Here is a 21,986-nt window from a genome sequence, read left to right on the forward strand (position 1 = left end):
ATTTTTATATAATCAAATCCATCCAAATGAGCATTAAATATACTGCATGCAAAAAATATGAAGCTGTGGGCCACAAAAAAGGAGGAAGACATTGTTCATACCTTCAAAGAATTTATAATTTAGTAGAAAATGTGATATGTGCCCCGAGAAAGGTACAAAGTACCACAGAGGTTTACAATATTTTCTTCCATTGGTTAGAATTTTTATCTTCCCCACAACTGAGGCAAATTTTACGTTTTTCTCCCCATTTTGTTTGTGTTTCTATTTAGATCACTGACCCACTAGAATGTTTTGTAGTTGCTGTCAGTGGTGGTCTAAGCTCATTTTTGGCAATGCTGCTATCTAGTTTTTCTCCAAATTTTTATTTATTTAAAACAATCTTTCAGTTATCAAAGCCCAGTCTCTCTATACATTTGCTTCTTTTCTGAGCCCCCTATGGTACTTGGAAGGAGCATGGACACAAATCTGTCCTCTGATGATCAGCATATGCATGACCTTGGGCATATCACTTACCCTCCCACTGCCTCAGTTTCCTCATATGTGAAATAAGGGGTTTGGATTAGATTACCACTGAGCTCTAGATCTATGATCCTTTAATCCTATTCTATTCTATGCCCTGGTTCCAGATCGATAATTGTTATTGTTCAGTTGTTTCAGTCCTATCCCACTCTTTGTGACCCCATTTGTGGTTTTCTTGGCAAAGATATTGGAGTGGTTTGCCATTTCCTCCACCAGCTCATTTTTACAGATGAGGGAACTGAGGCAAACAGGGTTATGTACTTGCCCAGGATCACACAGCTAGTGCCTGAGGCCAGATTTGAACTCAGGAAGATGAGTCTTCCTGACCCAGGCCCAGCATTCTATCCACTGCTCCACCTAGTTGCCCCCCCCATCATATTTGTTATAAAATGTCCCCCATCTTTCCCACCTGCTTCCCCAGGGAAGAGATCCTAGAAAAGACCTTGATGAATACAAGCCAAATCTAACACAAGTAGGACCCAACACAATGATATGGGAGACAACAGGGACGCCCCTGAGTGATCCAGGAGGAGAATGAATCAGGTCTTCCAGGAGAACCAGAATCTATAGGGTTAGATTCAGCGACTCACATTTAGCTGGTAGAGGCAGTTGTGTCAGCAGCTTGAATTTCTATAACCAACATGTAGATGTCAGAGAGAAAGTAAATAAACTTGTGCGTGCTAAGGCCAACTGGCCATAAAAAATCACAAAAGGCTAGAGTGGCTGCCAAATGAAGAGGCACCAGTAGAGATGAGACTGTCAGTCAGTCACTCACTGTTGGAAGCAGCTAGGTGAAGATTCTAAGAGTCGTTGACAGAGACAACTCCCAACCCCAGCTAAGTGGGTTTTAGCATAGAAAACTTTGTGGTTTTGTATAGTCTCACAAGGCCACGTGTACAGTGGAATTCTCATCTCATGTCTCTTGGGATTTCATTTTTCCTTAATTTATTTTGTTTGCTTCTCTCAAGTTTTGCCCAGCCAGAGGTATTTCAGGGAGACATATCATATCTGTATATTCCAAAGAGAGAGACAAGGAATCTGGGTGGGGGCTTTACTAATATGTTTCTATCTGTGGGGAATGGTATGGAACCAAGGAACTGGCCTTAACTGCTCAGGTTGCCTTGAAATTTGCTGTTAAGCAAAATTAGTACCTGACCAAATGAATGAAGTGCATTCCTGCTCCCTTATTTCTTTCTTTTGTGGACTAATATCCAAGAAAGAGAGCAGTACCCTTTCTTCCCTCGTACATCCAGGAGCAAGTGTTCATTTGACCTGCATGGGGTCTTGTACTTGTACATGGGAACATACTGCCTATCCTCCTGGCTCAGGCCTGAGTATACATGAAAATATAACCCATCAACATCCCCACGGTATGGGTGAAGTTGAGTTGCTAGATTAAACGATTGATTTAATGGACGATAACTTCTTTATTTGAGGCCAGACTTTTGCACCTGCTATGAAGACTTCATCACTGAACTGTAGCAAGAGTGTGAGGCTCACTCAGGAAGGACACCAGTAATATGAAGATGCTGGTTTTTCAGCCAAACATTTGGCTATTTCTACAGTCCCCCCCCATCAAAGTCTAATAATACTACCTATCTGATGAGGTCCAGAGGTTTAAGGGTGCTGGAACCCCAAAATCACAACACATGGACCCTGCCTGAAAGAATTTGACTCAAATCTTCTTTCAGCCAGAGAAAAAGTTTATTAGAGATAAACCATACAAGCCAGACTCTTAAGGAATCTGAACATTAGTGATGTCCATAAGGACAAGTGGGCATGAGAAAAATCTCAGCCTTTAAATGGGAGCCAGGGTAGATTTTATATACACTCAAGTAATTTTGGGTGACCAGAGGAGGGGCTGGGAAGAGGATCTGGGTGACTGGGGGAGGAGTTTAGGGAGAATTCCTATTGGAATGTCTGCAAGATTGAATAGACAGTGGGAATAGATAATGAAGGGAACTGGAAGGAAGAGGTTTGAATGGGGTCTAGATAAGATCAAAGGTGGGACTAGGGCTTTCAAAAGGAGATAAGGAGAAAAGCCAGTGAGTGGAATATAGCCTCAGGTAACTTTTTGAGACCAGAGTGACTTTAACAGTTTTCTGGGGCTTGTAGACAAATGGGAGCCAAATTCTTTTTGGTGCAAGGGGCAAAGGTCTCAGCTTGGGCCCATACCCCATCCATCATATATCCACTTCCCCCAGCCACCCCCCCCAAAAAAAACTGAGATGAATCTGGCATGATCTGTTCTTTTTTTTTTTTTTTGTACAACCTGTTCTTGATTAATCCAAGCTGGCTCTTGAGTGGTAACCTTTCCATAAGCTATCTTTTTAATAATGTTTAAAATTTTATTATAGGAAATTGCACTTTTGCTTTGAATTTCATGGTTGTCATTAGGCTGTTTCCGTGTCCTTAATTTAAATAATATGCCCCAATAACTCAGGGGTTAAAACAAGGAGCAAATGAGATGGGCTTATAGCATCTGAAGAACTCAATATTGGCTCTCTAGAAAAGGGTGATTTCTTTACCTCTTCAAATGATTGGGAGAACTTCTTGGATGTGACATAGATCATTCTGAGTACTGGGCTAGAATGTTTTAACTCAAATCAGATCCTAAACAGAAGAGAGTAAGAGCAAAAAACCACTCCAGATCTGAGAAATCCTGAAGAAACCTATATACTCTATGTAATACCAAATGTGACTACTTTGAAGAGCACCACCAAATGGTAAAAGGCAAGAAACAGAGGTGAAACACCATAACTTGAGTGTTTTGTGGAAACAAGAAGACAAAAACAAGACATCTATCCTCAAGAAGACCACTTATAATATTGCAAATAAAATATTGCAAAGGAGAATAAGAGGACATGGTGTGTTCTTAGTGGGAACATTCTAAGAAAAGCCCAGAAATACACTGGTGACTCCAGCACACCTGTAGTAGCGTTCCCAGCAAAGACTCTGTTGAACCAAGGCCCACAGTGCTGGAATTACACGACTCTTAAGTATCTTGTTTGCCCTGGTACTGCTTGGGGGCAGGACATGAGGTATGAGGTGTTAGGAAGTCTTCCACATGATGCCCCTTAGAGTGTAATGCTAGGGGTCTGAGACTAGTTGCCCAGCTGATAGGTTGAAGTAGGGTTAGCTGTTGGAGCGTTTAGTCAATGACACATCTAGATTCATCAAGGGTCAGAGGTAGTCCATATGACATAGATCAACACTAAATTTCCAACAGAACCAGAACCAGGCCAGAGATAAGAGGCATGTTCATTCACAGAGTGGGACCTGAAGGTGAAGACAGTCAACAGTCCATTGTCAAAACAAGAGTGAGAAAAACCCAGAGTGCCACATCTCCCCAAATCCATTGAAGTGTAAATGCTAGGCTCCTCTCCAATTCCCCTTCTGGATTTCCCTATCAAGGTCTTTCCTCTTCCTCTAATTTTCTATGCTTCACCTCAAGGCTCACACTTCTCCATCAGTTTCCTCTTCCCTCTTAATCTCTTACTGGCTAAGTGAAGACTTTATAATAGACTTGTTCCACACAACAAAAATGCTGGGGACTCCATTTACCAGGTTGACTCATATAACTGATGACCAGTTCACTTAGTGGAAGCTACCCAAATTATTGGTCACTCTATCCTGCTTCCATGATGAGAAACACAGAACTGGCATTTTAAAATGTTAAAGGTAGAAAAGTGTGTTAAGCTTTTTTTTTTTTTTTGCACTGTGGTGAAATTTATGGACTTATTCTCAGAAAAGTGCTGCGTAATACAAAATACATAATAACTTTGCTGTATATTTGGAGGGAATAGCAAGTTGTACACAGTAGATTTGTAGTTTCATGTGCAAATGCCTTTTTTATTGTACTGTGTTATGGAAATGCTTGTTTTATTCCACGAATTGAAAATAAAATTAATTTAATTTTTTAAAAAAACACATAAAATAAAATAAACAGGATTGCCAAGGTAATCAGTTCAACTGAAATTAAAGAAATCTCTCTTTCCTTTCTAAGTCTGTGGACTCTCTGAATTGTAGTGATAGAGTCATTGGCGATCTGTGGACCTGAAGTTAAGAATCGCTGGAATTTGTTGTTGTTGTTGGGTGTTTTAGTTTTAACTAACTCTTAGTGACCCCATTTGGGGTTTTCTTGGCAAAAATACTGAAGTGGTTGGCCATTTCCTTCTTTGGCTCATCTTAGGGATGAGGAAACTGAGGCAAACAGGGTTAAGTGACTTGCCCAGGGTCACACTGTTAGTAAGTGTCTGAGGCCAGATTTGAACTCAGGAAGATGAGCCTTCCTATTTCCAAGCCCATTGCTCCATCCACTGTGCCACCTAGTTGCCCCTGGAATAAAAGGCACATCTATCCACTAAGAATGGTGTCCTAAAATCCTAAATTTTCTAGTACATTTAATGAAAGTTTAGTACCCATTATTAAGACTGATTCCCTCCCCCCCCACACAAAAAAAGACTGATTTCTCTTAAGTGGCTTTTTAAAATTTAGTCATGCCTTGTAGATATTTACTGCTAAATTGCAGTTCCTCCCACTTTCCACCATGAAATCAAAACCACGGATGACAACCCAGTCTCATTTAAAAAGATAGAGACTAATGTAAGAAGCTAAGAGAAAGAAGTAGAAACCATTTGTTTTTAGAAAAGAAAATTGCCGTTGTCATTTTATCGCTTCATTTCACTCTTGCTTTTTAAAAAGTGAGGGTTTATTTGTGGATTCCCATCATCCACTGTTATTACTACAGATCATTTGGATTGTATCTTGGGGGTGTTTCAAGGAGGTTGGTGTATGAGGCACAGTTGCAAACATTAAAAGCAGAGAAGTCAGAAAGCAAAGTCTCGTCTTAACACGTAAAAAGCTTGAAGTCGCAAGTTACCAGCTGTATTTTCAGCCAGACATAAAAGCTATAAAAACCTGGAACATATAAGAGTTAGTTTCTTAATACTTTATAAGAAAGGTAGTATAGAATAAAAACGCTTCGGTTTTCTTTCTTTCTTTCTTTCTTTCTTTGGCCTGTGATTTCAAATAAGTAGGGGGTTCCTCCCAAGGGCATTCTTTTTGGAATGCAGATCTGCAACTGATAGTCCTAGAAAGAGAATTGCCTAGGACTCTGAAAAGATAAGGGACTTACCCAGCGTCACTTAGTCTAGCACTTATTAGAGACTGGACTTGAACCTAGGCCTTTCTGACTCCGAAGGCAGCTCTCCACTGGTTCACGCTGCTTTTTACCTACTTCCAAATAACTAGTCTTTATTTATTGAGACAATTCTTTCCCTTTGAAGAAATCATAGTTAATCACTTAGACGTTTCTGGATTATGATTTAATAATTTTGGATAATAATAAAAAAATTACTGGTCAAGGATTAGTTTCCTTTCAGGTAATGCCTTCTGATAGCCTCTTACAAGGTAAGATCAACAAAAGGGATAGTAAAATGAGAAAGATGGCAGTTGTTTAGTCCTTACCAAGGAACACCTTTGGAATTTATGCAGACAGAAAATCGTGAGTCAAAAAAAGCACCAATAAGAATAGAACAGTTGTCATTACCTGCTGGAATCACCTTCTGACAGGCTACAAGACAATGTCTGGATGGGATTACAAATATAGGGGCAGCTAGATGGTGCAGTGGATAGCCCTGGAGTCAGGAGGACCTGAGTTTCAAATTGGGAGAAATGTTTATTCCTCTGTTATATGAATAACCAATTACTGAATTAGGACTAAGGTTTCCCCCCTTCTATTTCCTCATTCACTGTAGGCTATTCAGTCAATCCTTGAAGGGCAGGGCTAATAAAGAGATGAAATCTTGGGCAGACTCACTCCACTGGGAACACTCAGATCTGTTCAAAAGGTTAAAGACATTTTAGTTTAGGTGAATTGATGGATTCTGGTCCATTGTGCTTTAGTCAGACAGGTCTGGGTAAAAGTTGATTTCCCCTTTTTTTCTAGATCACCCTAAACAAGGCAATATGTATAGATAACTCTCTTTAAACAAGGCTGAGTGATCAGTCACATCCCTCAGACCCTCATGAGAGTAAGCCCACCTCTCATTATGATATTCATTCTTATTAATTGTTAACCAATCAGAGTTGATTGCCACCTTCAGGAACACCTACTTTCCAAGGGCATGTAAGAGTTGAGTGGGTTCCATGAGGGGTCTTCAGCATTGGAGAGTGCCACTGACCCCTTTTATTAATTATATGCTACCATGATTAATAAAATGATTAATTACCCAGAAACTATGTCTCTTGAATATTTTATACTTCACAAAATCTGGCCTCAGATACTTACTATCTGTATGACTCTGGGCAAATCACTTAACCCTGATTACCCCCAAAGCAAAAGCAGTTGGTATGAGTTATAGGAGCAGCTAGGTGGTGAGGTAGATAGAGTACTGGGCCTGGAGTCAGGAAGATTCAACTTCATGAGTTTAAATCCAGCCTCAGATACTACTAGTTATATGACCCTGGGCATGTCACTTAACCCTGTCTGCCTCAGTTTCCTCATCTATAATGTGAGCTGGAGAAGGAAATGACAGACCACTCCAGTAACTTTGCCAAGAAATCCCCAAATGGGGTCAGAGTTGGGCATGATTGAATAACAACAACAAAAGATGAAATTATAACTAATGTTTAAAAGAACTTGGCCTAATGCTGTACTGACAACAATAACTTATCACACTGTCTGCTGCAAACTGAGCCATTCAAAATTTTTTTAAAGACTAATTTGTGCAAAATAATTTTGATTCTAATACCAAAATCTATTTGTACAACCAAGTCTGGCATGCAAACAAATGAGAATGTACAAAGAATTATACAACTAGCATGCTTTGTGGTATTCTTTATTTAAAAATTGTGAGTTAACTACAGCTGTAGTGTTCTCATTTCTTACCATTTTGATGGTATAACAAATTGGGGAAAACAGCATAACTTCAAGAAGATATTAAAAAAAAAACCAAACACACATATACACGCAGTCGCACGCGCACACATCATTATTATCTAAACACATTTTAAAATGGTGAGAAAAGCTCTGAATGCACTAAATCAAATTTAAAACCCTTCCTTATAATGGACTGTGGCGATACTGTGGCTAGGAAAACAAACATTCTTTTATCTGTTTAAACAAACAACAACAAAAAAGAAAAAGACACTGGCATTTGGAACCTAGCAGCAAAGAGCAAAGCAGATACAAAGTTCATTAAAACATAAAATACAAAATAAAGTAAGAAACATGAAACTCGGTAATATCAAACACCCTAAAGTTGATACTGTATAGGACTGCATCAATTGTTCATTGAGAAATGGTTTAAGGAACTTTTAAGAACTACCCTTTTCCCCTGACATTTTAAAATGCTGCACATTACAAATAGGGGAAAAGGAAAAATATATATGTGTGTGTGTGTATACACACACACACACATATATTTGGAATGCTATACACACAAACAAAATGCATTTTGCACATCAACTCAAGGCCTATGTTATTAGCCTTGAACAAGAAACAACTAACTGAGTGCTAGCTAGGACTGTGAAAGAAAGTAAAAGGTTTTAGGATTAAAGATTCGAAGTCTGAGTGTATTTATCAGACCTGAGGAGAAATCTCAGGGTTTGGGGGGCAGGTTTTGTTGCACATTCAAGATGAAAAACATTGTGGAACACATAGGGTACACAAGCTTCTTTGGAAAGTGTTTGGAATAAAAGAATAATTCAACTCTAAGACTACTTTTGAAGGTGATTCCAAAGTACATGATGGTCTACAGCTAAGTCGTCAGTTGAGATCTGTTTCATAGTGGCCAAATAAATAATATCTATCATAGAAGACTACAGTTTTTACCAAACCGATTTTTGAACACTCCAGCACAAAAGTCTTTACTTTTATGTGCGTGACTGATAACCGGTAATAGCAGATATCTGACTCCTTGTTTATGAAGATAATTATTGGCCAGCATTTTGATTTCCCCCCTTAGATTATGCTTATTTCCTGCACAAATATCTGAAGCTATTAGACACTTGCAAGGAAAAGAAAAGTTCCCCCCCGGTTAGGATGGAAGGACAGATACTGTATTTTTCCAAGTTAAGTCAAGACAATGTCTACAGGGAAGTGATGTACTAGGTACTGATCTCAGGGCTAAATAGAGCAGTTGCTGAGTTCATATCCAGGAGAACTTAGAAGGGTAGTGAAGACGGATTAGAGGTCCCAGGAGCAGTAGCATACTTGCAAATAAAATTTACCTCTTAAATTTAAAAGGGCTCCATTGGTTCCAAAACAAAGGCTGCACTGGTAGACCAGAAAGTGTTTCCTGGCGTCATAGGGCAAAGAGAAGAAATCTCAGAAATCCACAAAGAACTTAGAAGCCACGTTAGCTTCTGTGGTCTTGGTCAGGACCTAGAATACAATCTGAACTGTCATAAAAGATCTCAAAGGGGGGGACTGTAGATACACAGCTTAGATAAGCGTTCTCTGCTCTTCCCTAGAAAAACAAGTCCATCAAAATATGATTCTACAGGACCAGTGATAAAGCATGCTGCCCACCTCCTGACAGAACAGTGACAGATTTGGGGATCCTGAATGAGACATACAAGATGTCTCCAAAGTCTTATATCTTATGGCTTAAAAAGTGCACTAAGGCTTTGGGAACACCCTGTGTATTTTTTGGACATTGCCAATGTGGGAACTTATTTTCCTTGATTATGCACGTTGGTTATAAGGTGTTTTGTTGTTGTTGTTTTCCCTTCAGTGGGAGGGGAGGTGGGAGAGAGACTTTGGTTAATTGAAAAAATAAAATTAAATAAAAACCAGATTGGTCAGGCAAACGATTGGATGGCTTTTCTACTCTAAAACTAGCCACTCTGGCATGTTAAGGTGCCTGCTAATTCAGATTAATGCCCATAAATAAAGCTGAGAGGTATCAACTGATCGTGCTGAAGAATCAACCCCCAAATGACCTAAATATATAATCTATCACACTAGGTGGTTTGAATATTTTGGTTTTTTTTTTCCTGAACTTTACAGAAAGTCTTTATAATTGGATTTGGAAAAGGCTCTTTCTTTGTAGCCTTATGTTACTCTTCCTCTTCTTCCTCCTCTTCACCCTCTCCTTCGCCTTCCCCTTCTTTCCCCATGGTTTCCACGATGAGCTCAGCAGTGCAGGTGGCTTCTCCCAGGCTGTTGACAGCTTTGCAGGTATATTTGGCATCATCATCCCCACAAACATCGGCGATAATTAAAGAGCAGTTCCCATCCTCATCGTAATCTATCTGGAAATGGCGAGATTCTCTGATGGACTGGTCATCTTTGAACCAGACGACCTCAGGGTCTGGATACCCTGCAGCACACACAGAGGGAACAATACCGGTTGCAGTAAAAATGTCTCCCACCTTGGCCCCAATGCATATATAGTCAACTCCAGATGAACTGAATTAATAAAGGGGTAAAGGACAAAAATATTCTATTTGCAGGAAACATTTAGGCACATATGTTTCGATAGAAATGTGTATGGGAATAGCTCAAACCAAAAAGAGAAGCTAGAAGGGTAGTCATCTTCCCATCTGGCTCACCCTGTGCCTCATTCCACTCTGGGGATGGTCAACATCGAGTCTCAGGATAAAGTTTCACCCATTTCTATAGATACATACATAGTTTGTGGTCTTCCTCAAAACTCCAAAGGATGACAGCATCAGAAATCTACAGCTGAAACAAACCTTAGAAGTCACTGAATCTATCCCCCTCCCTTATTGTACAGTTGAGGAAACTGAGACCCAAGGATTTGGCCAAGGGCACACAGGTAGTACAAGCCAAAAGAGGCACCTGAGCTATAAACTGGTATTTGGTAGTAAGAGTGAACAGGGCATTGATAACGTCAACAGAGCAGTCATGTTAACTAGAAAAATCTAGTTAACTAGGTGGTGCAGTGGATAGAGTGCTGGGCCTGAAGTTAGAAAGACCTGAGTTTCTATCTGGACTCAGACACTTTAGTAGCTGTGTGAACCTGGGCAGGACATTTAAATACTGCCTCCCTCAGTTTACTCATCTGTAAAATGGAGATAAAAATAGCAACTACCTTCCAGGGTTGAGAAGATAAAATGAGATGCTACTTGTAAAGTGTTTCACAAATTTGAAAGTGCTATCTAAATGCTAGCTATTATTTTTAGCTATTACAATAATCTGCTGTGATAAGTGAAAATTAACTATCCAGGTATATTATATATACATTACTGTGTGTATATATAGCATATATACACAATTATATGCATATATAATATTTTAATAATTATTAAATAACAATCCATTAATATTAATTAAATAATAAAATATTAAATAATAGTTTAATATTTAATATAACTTAATAATATATTTTAATGCATATATCTACAAACATATATATAATATATTGTATATGTATATACAATATACATTAGGTATATTCCTAAAAAATCTTGTGTAAGAGAAATACTTGTCTGCCAAGTTAGGTTTCCATTAACTTCCATTTTAATTTTGGAGATATTTTCTTACATATAAATTTCTAGCCCCAATGCAGATTAAAAATCACATTTAAAAACTTAAGAATACTAACATTTATTCCAAGGAGCATTCTGTCCTTGTTTATCCGTTTAGAGTCAATGTGCTTGAATTCTACACACAATCCCTACCCGAAGGCAGACCACTGGATGATTGCTTATGTAAAACATTTTTTTTAAAATCAGAGAGGGAGGAGGGGGTCTAAACCTGTGATTTCATTTATGTGGAGAACTCCCAGGGTGGAAACACCCTCCACCCATGCAGATTGCTTGTCAACTATAAATCACAATTAAAATGACAACTTATTTGTTATTTACAGGAGCACCAAGAGGTTAAATGACTTCTTTTAGTCACTTGGCAGGTGTGCATAGGCAGGTCTCAAACCCAGGTAATTCTGGCTCCAATGTTGGCTTGCCACCCACTAGTCCCAGGTGGTCCAATTCAGGGTTTCAGTCTACGACTCCTACTTTTTAAATTATCCTGCTTTCTTCTCCATTCTTACCAACCCCACCAGCTTCTTCCAGTCTGCTACTCTGGTATCTCTTTGGGACAATGCTTATGGTACCTACAACATTGCATCATTATCCTATTAAATATTTTTCTCACCCCATCAGAAACTGCCCAGAAATCCCATCTCCTCAGCGGCTCAGGGTTCCTCCAGAAACCAGCTTGTATTTATTTCATCTACATTTGGTAGGAGAAGCCGGGTGTGTTACAGCGGATCAAATACAAGCTTGTAGGGGGACCCTGCTTCCTTCATTGTACTGTATCCTTAGCTTAGCACAGTGTCTGGCACATAGTAGGTACTTAATAAAGACTTCTTGATTGGTCTAAAGCTGGGCGGGAGCCTGGGTTCAAGTACCTCCTCTGACACATACTGACCATGTGACCTCAGGCAAGGAGTTTGACTTCTTATATTCTCATTCGAGGATTCTCTATCCCAATGAAATCACAAATCCCATCTCTATCCCCTATGTTATGTGCACACAAATTGAATATAAGTTCCTTGAGGGGAGAGACTGTGTTCATCTTCACCTTCGTATCTCCAGGACCAGGCACACTGTCAGCACACTGGAAATGCTTTAAAATGCTTGATAACAGATTAACTGATTGATCAATGAAGGACATTGGCTTTCTTGACTCTGGAACTATTTAGAAAACACTCTGAGAGGGGGCAGCTAGGTGGCACATTGGATAGAGCTCCGGCCTTGGGGTCAGGAGGATCTGAGTTCAAATCCGGCCTCAGACACTTGACACTTACTTAGCTGTGTGACCCTGGGCAAGTCACTTAATCCCCATTGCCTCATGAAAGAAAGAAGGAAGGAAGGAAGGAAGGAAGGAAGGAAGGAAGGAAGGAAGGAAGGAAGGAAGGAAGGAAGGAAATTTAACCCCAACTGCCTCACCAAAAACAAAAACAAAAACAAAAAAAATACTCTGAGCCCACTCTGACCTACTGAAATGATCCTGCAAATAATAGACCGTGTGCCTTTTTAGGTGACTGACTGCAGGAGGTACGGCCAGTTCCCTGAGGGAACCTCTCCAGAACTTAATTCCTAGTCCATTCCTCCAATTCACTTTTAGATGATATAATGCACATAGGGCTGCAACCTGGAGTCAGGGAGATCTGAGTTCAAATCTTGTCTCAGACACTTACAGTGTAAACCTGGACAAGTGACTTAACCTCTCTCTGCCTCAGTTTTCTCATCTGTAAAATGGGGATAATCATAGCATCCACCTCCCAGGGCTCTTGTGAGGATCAAATGAGATAAAATTTGTAAAGTGCTTTGCAAATTTTAAAAAGTGCTATCTAAATGGTAGCAATTATTATTATTATTATTACTAATTATTGCATGACCATCCTCCTATGCCTAAAATGCATTCCATTCCCTCCATCCTTGTGCTGAGTAGCTCAAGCACTGTCTTCTACTAGAAGCCTTACTTGATTCTTGTAACCACTTGTGTCTTCCCCACCCATATAACCTTGTATTTGACTGTTCTATCTTTATTTATCCTTGCTTTCTTTATATTCACTCTGCATATACTGATATATGTCCTTGTCCTCTCCATTAACTTCTTGAGATTAGGGATGACCTCGATTTAGGTCTCTGTGTCACTGATGCCTGGCACAGTGCCTGGTACACAGCAGGCACTTAATAAATGCTTCCTGACCAACTCACTAATTTTAAACTTCAGGGTTCAGGAAGGGTTTCACTTCTCCTCAGCAACTGTCACATAGTGAGGATGAGAGAGATGATTTTCTCAGTGGAATATGGTGAATGTTCTGCTGTTTCTCAAAATGGATGTGGAAATGTGAAATAAACATGTAGCTGAGGGAAAGCTGCTTGCGACTTACCTTCTATCTTGCAGTCAAATCTAGCAGCACTCCCCTCCACAACCTCTATGTCGAGAATGGTCTTAGTGAAGTAAGGTTTTACATGGGGCTTCTCTTCAGCAACTGCCTCAAGGAAAGCTTGGGAGACATCTTCTGTGGGGAGCAAAGGACAACAGAGGTAACTTTGGGGAGAAGTTTCTCCAAATCGAGAGGATGCTCAGCCACCCCCATCCTTTTAGCCAACCTACCACCCTAACAGTCAGGTTTTTTTTTTTCAATATTCCCCCTCCCCATTATAAATGAACAAAACACTTCAAACAGAAAACTGAGTCATTGGCAGGCTTGCCCCCTGGGCCTATGGACATGCTGCCAAATGGCTCCTGGAAGATGCCCAAACCAGGGATAAGGACAGCCTTACCCCTCCCTCCCCATCACTGTTAATGCCAATGCATTAAAAAAGAAGTTCCCTTTTTAAAGGAGAGACATCTGCTTTATGCTTTTTGTACAGCTGGCGTTATGATGTGGATATCAGGCCTGGTGGTCTGCTTGACACTTGTGTTTCATATTGTTTCAGTGGAAATAGAAAACTACACAATCTTCCTAGGGCATTTTCAATAGATAGCCCTTTGTCCTAATCTAGCAGTTCAGCCTCCCTTTTGACTCTTGAGCAAGAAGAACCAAATCCTAGCTGCACTTGAAACTTTTCAACAACTTTTCATTCCCTTCCTTCACTGTAGACATAGATTTAAGGTTTGATCGGGAAAAATAATCAATAACTGCATTTTAAAGATTTCAAAACCTCATTGCAATCCCAAGAGATACCTAATACAAGTATTATCACCTCCATTTTTCATGAGGAAATTCAGAGTCAGAGAAATTAAGCGATTTGCCTAGGTGTCAGAACCAGGCCTAGAACCTGGCTAAGTTGTACTTACTCAACGATAGAATATATACAGGTTTTGTAGTTGGGAAGATTTGAGTTGGAATTCTGCCTCAGATATTCACTAGCTTTGTGACCCTAGGCAAGGCACTTAACCTTCTCAGCCTCAGTTTCCTCATTTGTAAAATAGGGAAGATAACAGCACCTACCTCATACATAGGGTTGTTATAAGGATTAAATGAGATAACCTAGGTAAAGTGCTTTGCTATATAAATAATGATGCTGATTATTCCAGGTCCAGGGCTTTTAATCCCAAAGATGTCAAACTCATAGCCTGGCAGTTCACAGCCTCAAAACTCCTAAACGCAACTCAAACCAGACTAAAATGTAATTAGGAAATGTTTCTTTTTAAATAAAAATCAATATAACATAGATAATGTTAATCTGTGGTTTTCTAAGTCAGTACATTGCTGCAGAGACAAGTTCTGTAATTTACAGGATCATTTCAGTAGGCCAAAATGGGTTCAAAATATGTTTTTTAATAGTTTCAGGATCAAGAAAGGCAATGTCCTTCATTGATCAATCAATTAATCTACTGTTTGAGTTTGACACCACTGCTTTATAATCTATCATCTCTCTTAGCCCACCGCTGCTCCCAGGCTAATTCTAGGAACAGGAGGGTTATTTGGAGGGTCGGGAGAAGGAAATAAAACAGAATGAGTTCCTTAAATCTGCAGACCCCACTCTGCTGGTCATATTAGTTTAAGGTGAATTTCAGGGCTAGCTGAAAATCCTCTTGCTTCTGCTATGAGGCACAAATGAGCCTCTCATGAGTTTCTCTCCAAAGCAAAAGCTACCAGACAACTTGGTACATCTAAGCCATGGGAGGTGCCTCAGAGATAACAAGGCAGACTGGGTCCAAGCTTACGTGAAGATGGAAACAATCTTCGAAAAACATGAAGAAAAACAATCTTTCCGTCCTTTTTTCGGTCCTCCCCACCCTCCCAAGAGTGGCATGATCTGATTATTACTACTACGAATATGTCATAGTGGCCAGAGAGCCAGACACAAAGTCAGGAAGCCCTGGGTTTTAATCCTGCCCTTGACATATCTTGGCTGTGTGATCCTGGGCAAGTTACCGAATTTCTCAGTGCCCTGGGCAGCATTTTAATCCTATGGGCTTCAGCATAATTGTGAATCTGCAGGGTAGAAGTTGGTCCAGGGGTGGGGAACATGTGGCCTTGAGGACCTGTTGGTCCTTCCCTGGGAGTTCTCTATAGCAAAGAAATCCTAGGACTGATAAAACAATAGGAATAATAATAATAATAAATAAGGCCTTTAAAGTTTGTAAAATGCTCTGAGCAACAACAAAAAAAACATTTGTTAGAAATTCTTGGGAAAAGGATGGCAAAAGAAAATGAGACCAAATGGTTCTCAAATAATGTTCCTCGTTTCCAGCCATCAAAGTGAGGGCTGAACCCATATTTTAAAAAAAATTTCCTATTTAAGTACTGGTCTCAGGGTCAGGAAGCCCAGTAGCATCTCCAAATTACTTCTTCACCATTGTGCAAAGGATGATTCAAAATGTTATCCCCTCCTCTCCTTCGGGAACATCCTGTCCTCAACAACTACTTAACGAATACAGTGCCTTTTTGGTGAGTGCCTTACCTTCTGTTTCTAGCTTTTCTGCATTTAGAGGGCTGGTTGGTGACCCCGTAGAGGACTTTCTGCCACTGAGCCCCGAGATCATTGCCATGGAGGACAGTCTTCCTATTGCTCTCACAGCATTGCCTGTTTTCTGGAAAAATAGACACAAGGCTGGGCTCAGAAAAGCTTTCTTTGGTTCAGCTCAGCTGCAGCAGGAGGGTTGAAGAGAAGAGAGTCTAGTCGAGGAGCAATGAGCGTTTGTCCTCCCTGAGAAAAGAGCCCCACAGGCTGATCTGCCAGAGGAATGAGCCAAGCCCTGTGCTGCTCAGTACTATCAGCATGTCAGAAGATGTTCAGAGAATGGAATGGGGCCCTGGAGCTGACTTGGTGCGTTAATGTGACTAAACAAGGTCAACATGAGACAAAAACTCTTTTCAAACTGTGCTTCAACTCCCATAAAAGGGATAGTTTATATAAAGCAACTGCAAGCATAGACAGCTACAAAGACTTATTGCTAACTGGACCTGGACAGGGTTGGCTCTCAAAATGCTGCTCTAGCAATTCGTTTTTAATTGGTTGAGGGCTCTGTTGCTATAGAAGTAAAGGGAGTTGGTTGAAAAGAAAAGATTCTTGAAAAGATAAGTTCTTGGGCAATCACTTTGTGATCTGGCACTCCCTTGGGCCTCAGTTTCTTTATCTAGAAAAGGAGAGTTTTTATAAAAAATGATCTCTTAGTTCTTTCCACAAATACAATTTTAAGATTCTCTGGTTCTTTAGAGATTTAAAAACAGCAATGAATATTTTAATACTTATTTTCTTCTTACTTTACAGCCCCTTACATAACACATCCCACTTCACTCTCTGCTTTGCCCCCAACAGAATTCTCCCTTAAAGCAAACAAGAATCACTAATTACCAAAACCAACTAAGACACTGGCCATATCTGACAATGTATACACCCCTCATTTTTCAGCTCCAGTCCATCATCTCTTTGCTAAAAAGAAAAGTCAGACTTTACCGTCCATCTTCTGAAGTCAAGAGCATTCACTGCCCTGATGAGAGTTCTGATATCATTCAACGACATTCTTTACATTATTGGGGTCAGTGTGTAGACAGTAACCTGGGGCCCATGATTTCAGGTCTGGGAACTTGGATGGGGAAATTTTTTTTCCCTTAACCTCTAACAAAAATGTAGCATTTTCTTCAATCATTTAAAAATATTGTGAGAAGGGGTCCATAGGTTTTGCCAGACTGCCAAAGGGGTCTATGACACAAAGAGTTCAGAATTCTTGGTGTGAACTGTTCTGGTTTTGCTTACTTTGCATCTATTCATACAAGCTTCCCCTAGTTTTTAAATTATTTGTGTTCTTTATATTTAATTCTCTTTATGATTTATATTGTGCTACATCTTATGGCACAATGATGTTCTTTTTTCTGGCTAGTCCCTATATAAGCTGTGAAATCTCACTAAGGACATTTCCAAATGTAGGTATTTAAAAAAACCCCAAACCAGCAGCAGATATTTGTTCTTCTGGACACCCTGATCTTCACCCTCGACACCCTGGGGCTGCAATCGGCCTTGATATATAATCCCTGCTAAGCATGGTCCCATAACTCTGAAGCACAGTTTCTCTGTACAGTCAGTCCAAGCAGAGTTTGGAATTTTACAGAAAGTACTATTGTGGAGAATTTGCCAAGAACATACAACATTTTCCTTTCATGATCTCCAGCTTCAAATTAGAATCCTAGACCCTTGGAAGACTGATTTCCAGAGAAGGAAATAGAACCAGGAGAACAGTATACACAATAACTATAATGATGTAAACAAAAATAGTCCTTAAAAGCCCAGATTAACTGCAATGACCAATTTTGGTCCCAGAGAACAGATGAACAATCCATATGCAATGGTTAAGTACCTACTAATGACAGGTCAGGACCAGGGAAACCTTGGGAGAAGCCCTGACTGTGACACATAATATCAAGAGCCTCCATGGTCTGCTACTATTCCATGTTTTTTTAAATTAATTTTTATCAATATCTTTTTACAAAATTACCTAAAATTGCCCCTGAATCTCCTCCCTTCACTTTCCACTGACCACTCTACCTTCTCGGCCTTATTTCATACCACTCCCCACCACATAGTGCAATCTTCCACCTACTGAACTTCCATCCTTCATACCTACTTCAGGACTTTTGATCCCTGTGCCCGGATGCCCACGTAGGACTGATTCATGCACATGGTCACCTATAGTGCTAAATCTATGATTCTACGATACTAAGTTTTCCCTGGTGCTCATCTTTTCTACTTTTCCCACTCCTCGGATCGCAGATATCACTTTGTCTGTGCCTCTCATATACTATTTTACATGTAGTTATTTTTCATATGAGCCATATCCCCTGAGATAAATTGCAGGCCCAGTGAAGTCATGATTTTACCTTAACTTCGTATTACCCCTAGTGCCTGGCACAGTGCTCTGTTGCAGAGGAGACACTGAATAAATGTTTGTAGAATTCCCCTTGCACACCCATTTTCTCTTGAGCAATTCTGGCATATTCATTATGATACAGAAATGTCATCCAATAGAATATTTTGAATTTGGAATCATTAAAAAGACTGTCTGATTTATTGAGAGCCTGAGATATGGTAAATATGTTAAAGCCCATACATAGAAATGAACCCATTTGTAAATGGACTAGCCCAACAATACATTGGCAGACAAGAACTGACCAGGGGCAAAGAATAGCTTGATTCAAGGCTTAAATAATGAGGTTAGTTTTTTCACTGTATTCAAAGCTAGATAACCTAAAAAGCAATTAAGTTAATGAAATGATATTTCAGAGTCAGAAGGCATTTTGGTAATTTTTGTTGTGATTCAGCCGTTTCAGTCACGTCTGACTCTCTGTGACCCCATTTTGGGTTTTCTTGGCAAAGATACTGGAGTGGTTTGCTATTTCCTTCTCTAGCTCCTTTTATAGATGAGGAAACTAAGGCAAACAGGGTGAAGTGACTTGCCCAGGGTCACATAGCTAGTAAATGTCTGAGGCCAGAGTTGAACTCAGGACGATGAGTCTTCCTGACTTCAGGCCAGAGGCGCTATCCATTGCACCATCAGACACTCTTTTGGGTGATTATTTGTACTTTAAAAGTAAAGCTACTTAACAGAAGCTCACAATTTCATATACTAGCCCATTTTACACTCACTGAAATGTTTGTATCTATGGAGTATCATTAAAAAAGGAGAAAAAAAGAAGGGAAGGAAGAGATGGGAGAGACACTGTGAAGGAAGAACAGACAGGATTTGATGACTGGATATGGGAACAAGAGAAAAGGAAGAGTGAAACACAGCTCTGAGATTTGAAACCTGGATGCCAGGTATTTAACTACATCTACCTACTACTCATCCCTGCATAAAGCTACCCAGCCAGCCACTTATATGCCATCGTTATTAATGCCAGGCCTACATGGCATATGCTTCACAAGGTTCAATCTCACCAACAGTAAAAAGAGTTTAAAATCACAGAATTTTAGAGGTCAAAGGGCTATCAGAGATCATTTAGTTCAAACAATACCTGAAATCCTCTTTATTCCTTTCCTAAGGTATATGGTCATCCAGCTTCAGCTTGAAGACCTCCAATGAAGAGGAAGCTACCATCTACTCTTCTGGCAGCTCATTCCTCTTCTGGTTAACTCTGTTGTCTGGTTGTCTCTTTGTAACACCTACCCATTGCACTTACTTAATTCTGGGCACTGGAGGTCTTCATTACCTATAGCTTGCAGACTTTATCCCCTTCCTTTTTTGGAAAACCAGGACATCTGCCTTTCTTTTTTTATTAATTTATTTTGATTTATTAACAATCACTTCCATAAGCTTTTGAGTTTTAAATTTTTCTCCCCCTCCCTCCCCAAGATGGCGTGCAATCTGATAGAGGCTACATACATACATTCCTATTAAACATATTTTCACATTAGTGATGTTGTAAGTAAGAATTAGAACCAATAGGAGGAACCACCAGAAAGAGGAAACAAAACACAACAGAAGGAAAAAAAAAGCAAATAGTATGCTTCAATTTGCATCCAAACTCCATAGTTCTTTCTTTGGATGTGGATAGCATTTTCTATCATGAGGCCTTTGGAGATGTCTTAGACCCTTGTATTGCTGAGAAGGGTTAAGCCTATCAATATTAGTCATCGCACAGTGTGGCTATTACTGTGTACAATGTTCTCCTGGTTCTGCTCACTTCACTCAGCATCAGACCATACAAGTCTTTCCAGATTTCTCTGAAGTCTATCTGCTCATCATTTCTTATAGCACAATAGTATTCCATTACATTCATATACCACAACTTGTTCAGCCATTCCCCAATTGATGGGCATCCCCTCAATTTCCAACTCTTTGCTACCACAAAAAGAGCTGCTATAAATATTTCTGTACATGTAGATCCTTTTCCCATTTGTATGATCTCTTTGGGATACAGCCCTAGAAGTGCTATTGCTGGGTGACATCTGCCTTTCTTTACTCCCACAGTACATCTCCTATTCTCCACGACTTTCAAAGGTCACCAACAGGAAGATACTGAAATCTCACTGGTTCTTTCTTTGCACGAGAGCGTACTTCATCTGGGCCTGCTTTTGTCTCCTGGTTTCCTCCTCCCCTCACACCCTCTCCCTGTAATGGGAAAGACAACATGCAAACAACTATGTGCAAAGAAGCTATATACAGGATAAACTGAAGATAATCAAGAGAGGGAAGGCACTAGAATTAAGGGGGAATCAAAGGAGGATTTAGCTGGGACTTGAAGGAAGCCAGGGAAGCCAGAAGGTAGAGATGAGGAGGAAGAGAAGTTCCAGGCATGGAAAACAACCAGTGCAAATGCCCAGAGTCAGAAGATGGAATGTCTTGAGCAAAGAAAAGGAAGGAGGCCACTGTCACTGGATTGCAGAGTACATAAAAGTGGGAGTGTAAGGTGTGAGAAGACCAATAAGGTAGGAGGAGGGAGAGCAGGTTATGAAGGGCTTTGGATGCCAAGCAGAGGGTTTTAGATTTGATCTTGGAGATGATAAGGAGTCATGGGAGTTGTTGAGCGTGTGTGTGTGTGTGGAGGTGACATGGTAAAATCTGCATGTCACTAAAATCACTTTGATGACAGAGTGGAGGATAGACAGGAGCGGGGACAGATTTGTGGCAGGTGGCTATTCCAATGGTTCAGGCTCAAGGTGATGAGGGCAATGGGAATGTCAGAGGACAGAAGATGTTATGAAGGTAAAATTGACAGGTCTTACAACAAATTGTATATAGGGATAAGAGTGAGGAGTCAAGGATTATACCTAGGTGGCAAGTCTGGGTGACTAGGAGGGCTGTGGTACCCTAGAGAGAACAGCAAAATTAGGTTAGGGTGGGGAAAAGATAACAAGTTCAACTTTGTACATGTTGAGTTTAACATGTTTATGGGACATCCACTTTGAGGTGTCCAACAGGTAGTTGAAGATGTGTGACTGGAGGTCAGCAGAGAGGTTAGGGCTGGATAAGGAGATTTGAGAATCATCAGCATAGAGATGATAACTGAATCCATCAGTGCTGATGAGATCACCAAGTGAAATAGTATAGAGGGAGAATAGAAACAGAGCCAGGACAGAGTCCTGTGGGACACCCTTGGTTAGTGGATGTGACCTGGATGAAGATCCAGCAAAGGAGACTGAGAAGGAACAGTCAGCTATATAGGAGGAGAACCAGGAGAGAGGTGTGTCATGAAAACCTAGGGAGAAGAGAGTATCAAAGAGGATAGCAACAGTGTTAATGGCTGAAGAGAGGTCAAGAAAGACGAAGATTAAGAAAGTGCCATTGGATTTGATAATGAAAAGATGACTAGAAAGCAGTTTCAATTGAATGATGAATGGAAGGAAGCCAGAACATTGAGAGTTAAGAAGAGAGTGAGAGACAAAAGGAAGTAGAGGCACCGATTGTAGACTGCCTTCTCAAAGAGTTTGGGCATAAAAGGAGGAGAGATACTAGCTGTGTGACTCTGGGCAAGTCACTTAACCCCAATTGCCTCACAAAAAAAAAAAGTCAGACTTCCTGATCACCATGC

General features: G+C 40.1%; 1 protein-coding gene across 4 annotated transcripts in view; it reads right to left on the reverse strand.

The window, feature by feature from the left end:
- Positions 1–7,345: 7,345 nt before the first annotated feature.
- The window catches only part of MYLK (myosin light chain kinase), a 381,040-nt gene continuing 366,399 nt past the window's right edge, over positions 7,346–21,986 (reverse strand). For all 4 annotated transcript variants that reach the window (XM_078146743.1, XM_078146744.1, XM_020985979.2 and 1 more), the window contains exons 30-32: positions 15,922–16,051; positions 13,395–13,526; positions 7,346–9,848 (exon numbers count right to left, since the gene is read on the reverse strand). In XM_078146743.1, the coding sequence (XP_078002869.1) occupies positions 9,586–9,848; positions 13,395–13,526; positions 15,922–16,051 (525 nt within the window). In that variant the 3' untranslated portion in view covers positions 7,346–9,585. The remainder of the gene's footprint in view (positions 9,849–13,394; positions 13,527–15,921; positions 16,052–21,986) is intronic.

This window comes from Phascolarctos cinereus, unplaced genomic scaffold (genome assembly GCF_003287225.1).
Source record: "Phascolarctos cinereus isolate Bilbo 61053 unplaced genomic scaffold, phaCin_HiC Scaffold_726;HRSCAF=1367, whole genome shotgun sequence".
NCBI lineage: Eukaryota > Metazoa > Chordata > Mammalia > Diprotodontia > Phascolarctidae > Phascolarctos > Phascolarctos cinereus.